Genomic DNA, 14,021 nt, shown 5'->3' with positions numbered 1-14,021 from the left:
TACTATTACGTCTGTATTAGAGTATGCCATCTTTATTACAGTTGTAAATAATTATGAATTACAACTTACAGAGGCTCAAAAAGCTTCAGTAATCATCATTAATGCTACTAGTACTACAAAAACTGCTTCTACAATTACAATTACTACTTATAATGCCACACTGTGATAACAGGCTATTTTTATTCCCCATTTGGCCACAGATTTTTATTTATTCATATTTATTTATTTATTTATTTTTATTTATTTATTTATTTATTTTATTTTATTTTATTTTATTTTATTTTATTTTATTTTATTTTATTTTATTTTATTTTATTTTATTTTATTTTATTTTATTTTATTTTATTTTATTTTATTTTATTTTATTTTATTTTATTTTATTTTATTTATTTTTGTGCAAGAGGCTTAAGCTTTTATATTCACATTCAGGGGTATTATGTATTAAACAAATATAGACAAAAAAATAAATACATTATTACATTTTATATTTCATATTTTGAATTCTGTACATAGAGCTTGTTTGTGCAATAATTTAAATAATTTGTATAAGAGGATAAAAGTGATTGAAATACAACAAATTGAGGTTTCTGGCTAGAAAATTTATAGTAGGATGCAATATCTTTTCTGAAAAAAACTAAAAGTACATGTTTTTTTGCATTAAGTTGTCGGTTTGTATCAAGCTTTCTATTCACAAACAAAAGTATGTCATTCCAGAAATGTGAGAGTATGAGCAGTCCCAAAATAAAAATAAAAATCAGACTGTGTTCTGTAATAGACACGCTGTCACTGCGTCTCTTATGATTGGCTGATTCTCCAAATTTGATTCCGCCTCGACCAATGAGCAGCCAGTGAGCAGACACACCAAGGCCAGAGGAACAACCTGCGATTTAAGTACAAATTATAATACATTTCCCAACATGTTTCCTATTACTTACATGTTCTTACTTTTGTTCTTCTTGAGGCTCTTTTCGCATGAGCACAGACATCCTTCAGAGCAATACTGTCATTCAGTTCTTCCTTTGCATAAACGGCTTTCAATAAGGCTTCTTGACATTGGATTTCAGAACGACCAGAAAATTTCTGAAACAAAAACAACTACCGGTATTTTTCATTTACAGAAATCTAACATTAAAAAGTCAAAAATCCAGCTTGTACCTGCAGTAATCGCGTGGCTCTTTGGTACAGTTTGCTGTTGGTGACTTGCACATCGATCATGTAGTTTTGGTAAATCTTTCCCTTCAGAACATGTGCTCCAGTGCTAATACTGTTCAGCATTAGTTTAGTGCTTAGCTCCCACTGCTAATCAATACAAAAATACAAGGAATATTTGACTAAATGTACACAAAAATACTTGATAGCTGCACTGCGAGTATTACTTAAACGACTTGCCAACTACTACTACTACTAAAGTAAAAATCTACTTCTACTGCGACTACAACCACTACTATTTCTTTTGCTGCAATAGTGAGAACTAATCCTACAAATACTATTTCTGCAACTCTTTTTTCTCCTTTAAATACTGCCAGACCTGCAAATAACTACTACAAGTATTATATTACAAAGTTATATTAAATGTCTACTATGCTACTATTTTCAGTGGTGCAGTGTAAGTAAAAGTAGTAAAGTAAAGTACTGTAGTTAATAAAATGTTTAGGTATCTGTATTTTTTTAGTGGATTTTCGAACAGGAATGGAATGGATTATTATTATTATTATTATTATTATTATTATTATTATTATTATTATTATTATTATTATTATTATTATTATGTTGAAAAAGCTAAAGGTTTATTTTTTATCAACTTCTTAATTTGACAAATTTTGACAAATTCAGCACAAATCTTGATCAAAATCACTATATTTGAATCTTTATAAGACGTCATAAAAAGCTCAAAACAACTCTTTAAGCATATTTCTAAGCAGATACTTTAATACTTTTACTTAAGTTACAAACCTGAGTACTTCTACCATTGACTATTTCTACTACTGCTAGTACTACTGCTACTACAACTTTCTACATACCATTCTTTGTAAGGTGTCTGAACCACGTGAAATATTGATTCCAACCTGAAAAAATCAGTATTCTCTCTTATTAAAGTTAATTACAGTTGGGTGTTAAGATAGATTAGCTGATTGATCGATTAGTTGATTGATTAACCTACTTTTTCCACAGCAGCGCCCTCTTCAGTCCGGTGTACAATCATGTGAAGCTTACAGTTCTGTTCTTTCACTCTGGCAGCCATCTTGGATACTTCACTTTGGTCATCTGACAAAAGTAAAGAAAGAAGTGTTTAAAGGTGCACTGTGTAATTTTTCTGGGGAAGAGAAAGTCAAGCCACCTGTTATTATTGCTTTGCTTGGAATGTTCCACAGTACGGCATTAAACCTACACATGCTGCGTTTAATCATTTACAGTGTTTTTGTACTTTCTTACTGTGCGGAATGTCACTGCTCTGCAGATCGGACCAGGAAGTTGGCCCAGTAGTATCATGTGCTTGTCTCCATGGAAATAAGTGAGTTTAATGGCACACTGTGGAACATTTTGATTGATTTTTCACTGAACTTTTGCCTTACCAAACTCAGTGTAGATTAAAATGACAGTATCTTTGTCATTTAGCGAAGGCAGGACTGTGCTCAAGAAGTCTTCATGGGAGATGTAAAAATCAGACCCCTGTGGAACATCAATAAGTACATTTTATTTAAATTTCAAGGGTGTATTATGTAACTTTTCGGGTGGAGAGTATGTCACCCGTTTGTCTCCATGGAGATATTATTGTTTTGCCTGGAATAATCCACAGTATGACCTTTTTTTTTTTAACTTTTATTAGCTTCAGGCATCGCTCAAAATTACCTTTAAAAAAATATATATATGTGTGTATGTACTGTGAGTGCGGTCCTCTACGCAGATCTGACTTGTAACGTGGCCTGGTAGTGTTGCCATGGAAACAGATACACTATCGGTCAAAAGTTTGGACATGCTATCTCATTCTTTCTGTGTTTAGAGACATACAGAAAACATCAAATATATGAAAGAAGCTATAAGGAATTAGGCAGCAAGAAAGAAAAAAAAAAAAAAGTTAGCCACGTTTTGCTTTGTCAAAAAATATTTAGTAGAGTTATTTCACTTTTTTTTCTTTTTTTTTTTTTTTTTGCTTTATAGTTCCATATATCTTACTTCATATTTTTGATGTCATCTATGCATGTAAAATGTAGAAAGCATTAAAAAAAACAAAAAAAAAACAACAACATTGAATGAGACGGTGTGTCCAAACTTTTGACTGATCTGTTTCCATAGAGACAGGCCATGTCTCAAGTCACAAGTCAGATCTATGGAGAGGAGACCCCAACCACAGTACATACACATATTTTTCAATGCCTGAAACTGAATAAATGCAAGATATAGATAATGTCACACTGTGGAATATTCCAGGCAAAGCAATGTGTCCAAGCGTTTGACTGTGTTTAATGCTGTATTATGAATCATTCTGGGCAAAGAAATAACACTTAAACGGAGACAAGTTGATGGTGGTCCCTCTACATTTATGACATATTTAAGCACATTTTATGATATATTTATGCACTAATTTGCAAATGTATAACTGGCTAATGCATGTAGGTGCTATAGAGCTGTCCACATTTCAAAACAACAATGTAATATTTATTTTTATTTCATAATTTCAAAGCAAATTCACTCACGAGAGAAGTCAGGGGTCCTTCTTTGTTGTCTAATGCACTGTACCCTCCGCTGATGTAACCTCGGACATCGTCACAGCCTGAAAGAGTAACAAAGGTTTACGTTACGGATACTACGCTGTTATAAACACTGCAAGAATCAACATAATCATGCAAATACTAATGAAATATTAATGTTTCCATACCTGCTCCAAACGTAGGGACACACTCACTAGCGTCAATCAAACTGAGTACACCAAGACGGCCCCATCCGAGATAGCACACGCATCTGCCACTCTGTAAACTAAAATATATACCACAAAATCACTTTAAATTCAAATATTAAACTTGTTCATATGAGTGTGTCTTGGTTACCTTTCCCCAGCAGATTGTATCATTGCAGCCATGTGTTCAGGTCGGGCGTAAGTCACATCCAAACATTTAACGTACACGTCCATGTGATCACGTATAGACCTGTGCATATTTTTGAAAACTGAATATAGATCAAATGTATTGGATTCTGAATTCTGACCAGCAAAGGTAATACTGTAGTGCCCTCTAGGGGTCAGCAAAGTACAACTGATCACAGGTGAAGTTATGGTAGACAAGAAGGTTTACTGTAGTGGAGAGGAGGAGAGAGGAGTAAAGAAGAGTAGAGAGGACTAAAGAGGAGTAGGGAGTAGAGAGAGAGAGAGTAGTAGAGAGGAGTAGAGGAGAGTAGAGAGTAGTAGAGAGGAGTAGAGAGGAGTAGAGAGGAGTAGAGAGTAGTAGAGAGGAGTAGAGAGGATTAAAGAGGAGTGGAGAGTAGTAGAGAGTAGTAAAGAGCAGTAGAGAGGAGTGGAGAGAGGAGTAGTTGTAGCAGTAGTAGTACCAATAGCAGACGATGTTCAGTATTGCTCAAGCAAGTAATATAGTTAACCTGGTGATAGTAATTGTGGTAGTAGTCATAGGAGCATTTGAAATAGTATTAAATGGGGATGTCTGAGCAGTAGTAATAGTAGTAGTTTATAGCAGTTGTAGGCATTTGTACTTTACTTGAGTACATTTTACAGTGGATACTTTTTACTTTTACTTCACTACATTTCAGAGCAGGTATCTGTACTTTCTACCCCACTACATTTTTGAACTGGACTGAAAAGTAAAAGTATTTTTTGTTATGAGACCTGCTGAAAAGGCTGAGGGTTTATTTTTAACACGTTCATAATTTGAGCAAAAAAAATAAAATCCAGATAAAAACAGCTACAAAAACAGATCAATCTAATTCGTCTCAAATATTTATCAAAATCACCACATTTGAAGCTTTATAAAACCACAAAATATGTGTGAAATACTTGTACTTTTTTCACATTTTTAAAGGGGTACTTTAATACTTTTTACTTAAGCAGATTTTTTCATCTGATACTTTAACTTTTACTTGAGTATTTTTTTGCTCTGGCATCTGTACTTTTACTTAAGTTACAAAATGGAGTACATCTTCTTCGTCCACTGTTTATAGTAGTACTGTTCATGCTACTATGCTATTTATTATTTGAGATTTTAGTAACAATAGTAACAAGAACAATAATAATCCAAATGGCAATGTGTTCTTAGTTATTTGATACAAAAATGTCATTTTGTTTCTTTTGTCCCTTACAGAGATTGTACAGAAAATCACACGTATATCCCATAGACTGTATATATTGATTCCCGTCTGTATATAACAAGACCAGAATTGTAGTGTCTAATGTAAAAACCATGTTGGCAGGTCCAGTGGCGGTTACAGACACATAGAAACACTTAACAGGCGACATGTTCGATTTCTGAGGGAATATTAACCGCATGGACAAAACGGGACCAAAGCACTGTGTATGACGACTATATTTTCTGTACTTTTTTTCATAGTTTCATAGTTAGACTTATACTCAGATGCGATTTATGTGTGAAATATTTTTTTTTCTTGATTATTATGCATTTTTTGGCCAGTGCGACTTATACTCCAGTGCGACTTATACTCAGGTGCGACTTATACTCCAGTGCGACTTATACTTCAGTGCGACTTATACTCCTTTGAGACTTTTACTCCAGTGCAACTTATACTCAGGTGCGACTTATACTTCAGTGCGACTTATATTTAGGTGCAACTTATACTCCAGAAAATAGGGTATATCTAAACCAGGACTAAATAAACTAGGACTAAACCACAGCGAAAATATCAAGTCAAATACCAAAAATACCGAATACCAACTTGACAAAATGCAAAAATCTACATCTTCTGTGTTAAGTTCTACACTCTTTACTAACAGGAACAGAACTCTGCACAAATAAATGGAACGACAGTGGCTCAGAAAATTGGTGGTACGAATCCCACAAATGAATGCTGTTGTTGTATCAATGGGCAAGACACTTAACCCACCTTGCCCCAGTGTGTGGAGTATTCCTTGAAATACAACACTTGAAGGTGGAAAAGTGCTATATAAAAATGTGACCTAAACAGAATATACAGGGCCTAAACTACAACTAAAACTAATATATTTTCTTAAGTTAGCGTAATGTGTTTATTCAGCTGCTACGTTAAGGGTTGCTATAGTGATACACACAGTGATTTGACACATTTTTAGCCCAGGTGCCCTGCCATAATGTGCCTTTATCCACTCTTTAAATTTCACATTATTGAATTTGAGCCTCTACTTGCACTTACTGTAGAGTGATGGGTCGTTGTGCAAAGGCAGCACCGTGAGCCGCCTGCGTGATCACCTCCAGGAGGATCTTGGTCGCGCTGCCCCCTTTCATCCTGGAGGAGCCACTGACGGCTTCGGGCTGCAGGGGGATCATCATGTTTGAGTGAATACACATGAAACACTGTACGCAGAGCTGCATAGTCACACTGTGGAGGTGTAAGTACGTGACTGACCCCCACTGCAGGGTTGATGAGGAAAGCCTTCTGGTGTGTAGCTGCCGCCTGCATCCTCTGCACTATGTCGTAGAAAGTGAATGTGCTGCCTTGGATTGGATCTGATCTAAAACGAAAAGGTACTTGGGTTCACATTTATACACAGCAACTTTACAAACTTGGACAGATGAATTGAAAATGGCTGCCTGATAGCTACTTTTTTCTTATTGTAATCTAGTAACTTTAGTTTGTTTTGTTTTTTTCACCAAAACTAGCCATCAGACGCATAAAAAAACTGCAAATAGCACTTATTATTATTTTAATAGTATTCCCTACTATTTTAAAGCCATTTTATTTTATTTAGATGAATTGTTTGTCCAGTCAATAATGCTAAAGCCACAGTATGTAACGTGTGTGTGTGTTGTTTGTTTTGTTTTTATTCTGTTTATTGGATGAAATTCGTATGCATCCTTACTCTAAACAGGCTTGCATTTCCACAAACCCGACTCTTATTTGGCCTGGAGGAGGGTTTCTCTCTGCTTGTTTCCATGGAAATGTTGTTCCTTTGGCTATCATATTCCACAGTATGGCATAAAACTTACCTATCTCCATGAAGAATGCTGTATGGTATGGTTTTAAGTATGGTTTTAACTTCCTGTTTCCATGGGATCATGTAGGCCAGGTATCTAGAAAGTTACACACTGTACCTTTTCTTTAAATACTAAATACTGTATGGAGTTTATAATGAGTATTTTCTACCTGGCCTGATTGGCTGGATTAAAGCCTATCAGAACTGGAGTGTAGACTTGAAGATGCTGAAGGCAGAAGTCAAGCTGACCAGCCACAAACGGAGCCTGGAATATAAAAGAGAGTATTCAGAATATACTATTTCACTACAGTACTGATAAACTTTCTCCCACAACTTACTGATAAACCACAAGAGATGCCAATATACAAGACATGTTTCTTTCCTTCACAGACCTATAAGAAAAAAATACAATTGCTACTACTACACTACTGCTGCTGCTGCTATTACTACTACTACTACTACTAATACTACTATGACCTCTTTTAGACAGAGCATGCCCAGTGTAGGGTCGTCTTCAGGTGCTTCTTGTGAGGTGAAAAGAGCTCTAGAAACAATGCAAAACAGAGTACATTCATTGTATATATTTACATACATATATATGTACATAAGTATACATACATTTCATTATGAGCACTTGCCTGTCTCCTCCTGCGATAGTGTAAGTATACACTGGCTGCTTGTTCAGTTCCTTCAGTGCTTTGTTAAAAGTTGTCTATGAAATCAGACATATAGACTTACTCAATTATGAAATTGGTGAAGCGAAATTATTCAGTGTTTATTTTTGAAAAGGTTTTACCGCAATAAGAAAAGCCAATCGGCCAGAAGTTCCACATCCACTGAGCACCACAAGACTGTTCTCTGGATCCTAAATATGAAACATAAAGTACAAGTACATGAAATATATCATATATTCCTCATTATATCTGTGGATGGAATATAGTATACATTTTCTGCCCAAATTGGGTTCAAATTTGAGAAAGTTTGATAAATTGTGCTTTTACTGCACAATAAAATCTGGGAAACATAGTTTTCTGAGTGCCATTTCTTAATAGGTAGAACTAAAATAGACTTAACTGGGTCTAAGTCATGTCTTAAGAACTAAACCAGGACTGAATTCACACTACAAGATTTAAAGTTGGACCAAACCAGGTCTAAACCAGGTCTAAACCAGGTCTAAACTAGGTCTATAGGTATATGACATAAGTAATCAAAAAGAAGTCCTTTACCCCAAATTGAAATAAATAAATAAATAAAATATACAACTATTACTACTAGTACTACTACTACATTTACTACTACTACTCCTACTACTACTACTACTGCTACTACTACAACTACTAACCTTGATAATTGTCTCCACTCTTAGGGCAACCTCCATCACAGTTTTCAGCACACTGTCACTCAAAATCCTCTGAAAGATTTACAGTTTGAGAGAAATCAATATGTTTATGTATTAAGTTAATTTCCAAAGTGTACCTGGTAATGTCCATTGCAGTCTTCTTTTTCAAACATTTGCATATCACAGGCCTGCAGGATCCTCACGATCTGATTGGCCGACGCTCTGTCTAAGTCCCGGCTCAGGGGGTTGGACTTCTCTGAAACAGGAAGTGAGGGCTCGTAGTCCAGGGACTGAAAACAACAACAGTTTGGTGACATAAACTAACTAAATATTATCCATGGTTTAGGTTGATATCCAGGAATTGAACCCCAGACCTTTGGAGAGGGTTTGCCTTTTTAATGCACCAGAGTATGGCATTAGACTCATCATTTATTTACAGTTCATTCAGTTATAGGTATTTTTATGATTAAAAAGCACTGAAAAGCAGCAATGAAAGTTCACCTCTCCACAGATCTGACCTGTAACTTCAACTCGTGACAACATCTGCTTGCCACCATGGAGACAGAACATTCAAAGCCATACTGCGGAACATTTCAGGCAAAGCAATATCATCCCCTCCACGAGAATTGTTATATAGTCCTTTTAAGTTGATAGCTTAGCATGTAGCCTTTTAGCATAATGTAAAAATATATGGTTTATAAGGGAAATATAACCTACAAACAGTCTAGTCGAGTTTGTAGTTTCTTACCTCCCAGGCTCGTGTTAGCGTATTTCTATCAGCTACAGCCATTTTGCACGATACGTTACAGATTTACAAGTGCATTTTGTCATAAACTTTGTCGAAATGAATAAATGCCCTTTGCAGTACCAGACAAGAGAGAGAGAGACAAGTAAGTAGCAAGTTATCTAAAGTTCAAAGTTCACTTAAAGGCACAGTGCAGTGTTTATTTGTATTATATTGTAAGGAAAATATAGGGTTCCATAGAAGAAACATCTTAAGATGGACCAAAGCATCTAGTCCTAATACAGAAAAAACTTTGGGGTTGTCAAAAGTATAGACTGGAGTATAAGTCGCACCTGAGTATAAGTCGCACTGGAGTATAAATTGTACTGGAGTAAAAGTTGCCTCAGAGAAAAAAATTAATAATAAAGAAGAAAAAAACATATATTCCACATATAAATTGCATCTGAGTATAAGTCGCACCCCCGGCCAAACTATGAAAAAAAGTGCAACTTATACTTTGGAAAATATGGTACTAATCAACACTTGGCCCATGGACGACTATGGAACCGACCTGGACGACTGAGGGAGTACACAGATATAAGGCCACGTGGGAATATAAAAGAAAGTACTATGTTGAAAATCACATTCTATTGTCTAAATAAAGAGCATTTTTTAAATTATCAACGTGGTATCGCAATAAGTATTGAGTATCGAGTCTATTCCTTAGTATCCAAGCAAAAAGTTTTAGTATCGTGTAACAGTATTAACACAACTTCTGATTCATTTTAGTTGAAGTAAGTTTAAAATTATTTGCGTACCAATATAACCCTGTACCGCAGCTAGCCAAAAAAAGGCTACTATAAATTGAATATTGTTGTGGCTACATTTACTTTTGCAACAGCTCAAAGTAATCATCCCCATGTTTGAATATTAAAACTGCTTTCATTATATTAATCTTTTAGACAGAGACCTTGTTTCACCGCATAAACAGGCAGCATCACTCAAAGCTAGTTAAAAATACATCGGGCAGAACGCATTTCGAGTTTGTGTTCACTTGTTAAAATGACGCAAAATTGTTGGAGTTGGAGTTATTTTTATACCACTAACTTTGTGCTGTGTGGGAGAAGATGGAAGGTCAAGGCCATTTGAATGAATATGGTGATTTGATATTGGTTCAAGCAGCTATTCATGAGTTTCTGTTTCCTTATATACAACATTTTGTGGACTTTTTCTCATTCAAACTATATAATATTTAGTTTTAATTCTGTAATCGCTATGGCAACGATCCTAATTTGGCAGACATTACAAAAAGCCTATTGTTATATTTCATGTTTAATTATACTTATTGTGACAGCTACAACTATTATCATAAGTTACTACAATGTGAAATACCTCTACAACTACTCTACAACTGTTAGTAGTATATTTTAACTACCATTTGCTACTGCTATAGCTTAGTAATAGTCACAGTTGTAGTAGTAGTAAGTAGTTTAATACTGGCATAGTTAAAAGCTACAAATTTGCTGGAAGTATCCCCCGTCACAAAAGTACTACTGTTAAAACTACCAATAATAGTATTTTTTGTACTAGTTTAGGCCTAAATGGTAAAAGGTCACATTTTTATATAGCGCTTTTCCACCTTCAAGACACTCAAAGTACTTTACATCAACAAACCACTCACTCATTCACACATAGACACTGGGGGCAAGGTGGGTTAAGTGTCTTGCTCAAGGACACAATGACAGTATTCATTTATGAGAACTGGAATTGCACCAATGATGTTTATGTCAAGAGCAGGATTTGAACCGCCAACCTTTGGATCAGTGGACTAATACTTTACTAACAGAGCTAGTACTTGAGTTAAAACTGAGTACTTGGGTTGAAAATTAATTGCTACAGAGAGAGACATTATTTATTTTATGTATTTGAATAAGACATGAATACTACTGATGTGTCTTTTATTTCAAGTTTAATTTCTCCTATGTTTATAATATCAAGCTTGAGTTAGGTTTGGGATAGAGATTTTGTGTTTAAGCAAAACTAAAGTTTGTTTCCGTATGATAAGGTTAAATATGACATGTCAGGTGCAGTCAATTTGTCAATAAATATTGAGCTTGGCCTGTGAATTTGTCTTAGATTTTAATTTTGGCTCACTGTGGATTTGAGTTTGACACCACTGCTGTAAAGTAATGAACATAAATGAACATAGACCTAATAGTTTATAATACTCCACGTTATGGAGTGACTGTCCTGTAGTGCTGCTTGGCAGTTGGTGCTGGGTGTTGAGTGTATGTGTTAAAATGACTAAGTAGTGCTTCAGATGTCCCTGGTCATTCTTATTCACTGTGAGACATTTGTGAGTCAAGCTGTTTTGTTACAGTCAAAGTGGACAGACAGTGCAAGAACCCTGCTCGCAATCTGCTCTACTTATTCCAATGTATCAGATGTACCGCCATGTAGACTATTAAAATAAAAGTGTCAGTGTTATGAATCAGGGAGCATTTGTTAGTTGTGTGTGGGTATATTTAGTCATAGGATTGATGGATTGATGGATACGGCGTGAGCTTTATGTCAGATGCCCTTCTTAGTTTAGTGCTTTCAGTGTATCCAGGCTCAAAACACTTTTACAGTGATTACGTGGCTCACCTGCATACGTGGGTTTAATATCCACCTTTAACTAGTTCAGTCTTGTTCAGATGATTTTTATCAACTCAACATTAATATCCTCTAACATAATAGCAAAATGAAAAATATAGTCCATGCTTCAACTACACTGAAAATTGTTAATGTAAGTGAAATGTCTTGCTCAAAGACACTAACCGAGGCAAACGTTTTGACACATGGGCCACAGTGGGTTCAAAAATTTGACAGAGGGGCCGGGCCAGGATATATATTTCTTTATATTAGATTAGAGATTTGGCCTGTAACATGTAACAAAGCATGAATATGCGAGGCTCGTTGTACAAATTGTTTTCCAAATGCATTAATTAAATTAATAATTCATGTATTAAATTTCAGTTAAATAAACACAGCAGAAAAACTCACATTTATCAAGTGCCAAAAGTTCAACAACTTGTTGAACAGGTAAATTGAAAAAGGTTTACCCTTAGTTATTTTAATACAATTTAGTCATGTTTGTTGGGCCAGATTAATAAGCCCAAAGGGCCGTGTGTGGCCCCCAGGCCATAGGTTGCACATGTCTGCACTAACCTTTGGTCTAATTGTAATCTAAATAGACAAAAACACACATAGCAATTGTATTGTGGTGGAATGGGGGAATTTTTTCAGCACAAGACCCAAATAAGGTGTACCCTAAGGCTGGTTTTGGCCCCACTGCAGTTCATAGTGAATGCTGTATATTACGACTATGAGATATATACATTTTAAAGGTGCACTATTCTCAAACTGTAAAAGGAGGGAGCATGTCCATTGACCAGTGTCTGTTTCATTGTTGATTTTCTAACTTTCTGTTGGTTAAATGTTCACATTCAGCCTCAAGAGGCAACTGCTGTTGTGACTTTGGGCTTTACAAAAATAAATTGAATTGAATATGTATTTAAATGATCTAACATGGTTCTTAGCTCTCTCAAACCCTTTAGCACACTGTTAATATTCATATTCTACCACTGCTTATGGCTATAAATGAAATGCTTTATAATCAGTTACAAACAACGAGCAGTGTCTGATTTTGTCAAAAAAGTGTTGCTTTTATATACTTTTTAATATACTCTATGGAGGAAAACACAACATTTACTCATTTACAAAAATAAAATTGGGTACCTCAGCTTCAGAGGCGCTGCACCGGATTTTTACTGCCTTAAAACATCAAAAACAAATTACTGGTAGTTCATTTTAAACAGTTTGCAGTGGTCCAAAGATATTCCTCATTTACTCTATACATTCAGAGCATCCTAATTATTCACCTCAATGAGTTTATATGCACTTTTTCACAGTTTTCAGAGGGAGTGTAGTTTAATGTAAATATTTAGTAAGGTAAGATATATTTTAATGTAGTAGGGATCCAGATCTTGGTCAGTAAAACCGAACTGGAGGATGTTTTTGGTGTACGTTCTATATTATGTTATTGTCCTTCTAGTCTTCCTGTCTCCACCAAACATCTTCATCAATAATACATCTATGACCCCGTGACCCCTGTCTTCACAACATCCCGCTCGTGCCAAGATACACTGCACAATGACCTTGACTACAAACCCCAAAAAGGTCTCGACAATGTGAGCAAGCTCCTACACTGAAAAAAAAACATAAATACAAATAAAAAGCCACGTCTAAAATTCAGACTTTTAATCTAAATTTGAGTGGTTTTGACTAGATGAGCTATAATCGCTTATGTGTTGTAGAATATGTCACTTACAGCTTGTCTCCGAGATGTTATTGCGTGGCTTGAATGTTCCGCAGTATGACATTAAACGTATCTATCTTGCGTCTCGTCGGATACGCATTTATAGATTTGAAAAAGCATTAAAAAACGATGAGCGAGCCCACATCTACACGGATCTAACCTGTGACTTAGCCAGCCTGGTTGGTGTCCCCTGCTGTCGCCACGGATATAGATGAGATCAATGCCATACTGTGGAGCATTCTAGGCTAAGGTGACCAGATGTCCCTTTTTACCTGGGACAGTTTTGAGCCCTGTGTCCTCTGTCCCCCTGTCCAAAACCATTGATTTGTCCCACAGTTTTATTCAAGAAATGCTCTAAGCGTTCCTATTTTTTACCAATTTGATCCCCGCTAACAGTAAAGAAGGAACTATATTGTCATTTGTTTAGGTAAAATACAGAAAACCATGCTTGAAAATGAGAATAAGGCAA

General features: G+C 35.5%; 1 protein-coding gene across 1 annotated transcript; it reads right to left on the bottom strand.

The window, feature by feature from the left end:
• Window positions 1-754: 754 nt before the first annotated feature.
• Window positions 755-9,327, bottom strand: gckr (glucokinase (hexokinase 4) regulator). The gene is made up of 19 exons (XM_055228729.1): window positions 9,217-9,327; window positions 8,606-8,758; window positions 8,472-8,540; window positions 7,926-7,994; window positions 7,768-7,841; window positions 7,607-7,673; window positions 7,468-7,521; window positions 7,300-7,394; window positions 6,562-6,667; window positions 6,349-6,467; window positions 4,047-4,145; window positions 3,878-3,975; window positions 3,696-3,772; window positions 2,574-2,670; window positions 2,162-2,265; window positions 2,022-2,066; window positions 1,156-1,299; window positions 946-1,080; window positions 755-880 (listed from the first exon to the last, which is right to left on the bottom strand). Exons 1-19 carry the CDS (start codon window positions 9,256-9,258, stop codon window positions 755-757), a joined length of 1,773 nt encoding a protein of 590 aa, XP_055084704.1. The 5' UTR covers window positions 9,259-9,327.
• Between the last annotated feature and the right edge of the window lie 4,694 nt (window positions 9,328-14,021).

This window comes from Periophthalmus magnuspinnatus, chromosome 2 (assembly GCF_009829125.3).
Source record: "Periophthalmus magnuspinnatus isolate fPerMag1 chromosome 2, fPerMag1.2.pri, whole genome shotgun sequence".
In the NCBI taxonomy this organism is placed as follows: domain Eukaryota; kingdom Metazoa; phylum Chordata; class Actinopteri; order Gobiiformes; family Gobiidae; genus Periophthalmus; species Periophthalmus magnuspinnatus.
Note: the sequence above shows the minus strand (reverse complement) of the source record. Positions and strands in the feature narration are given on the sequence as shown.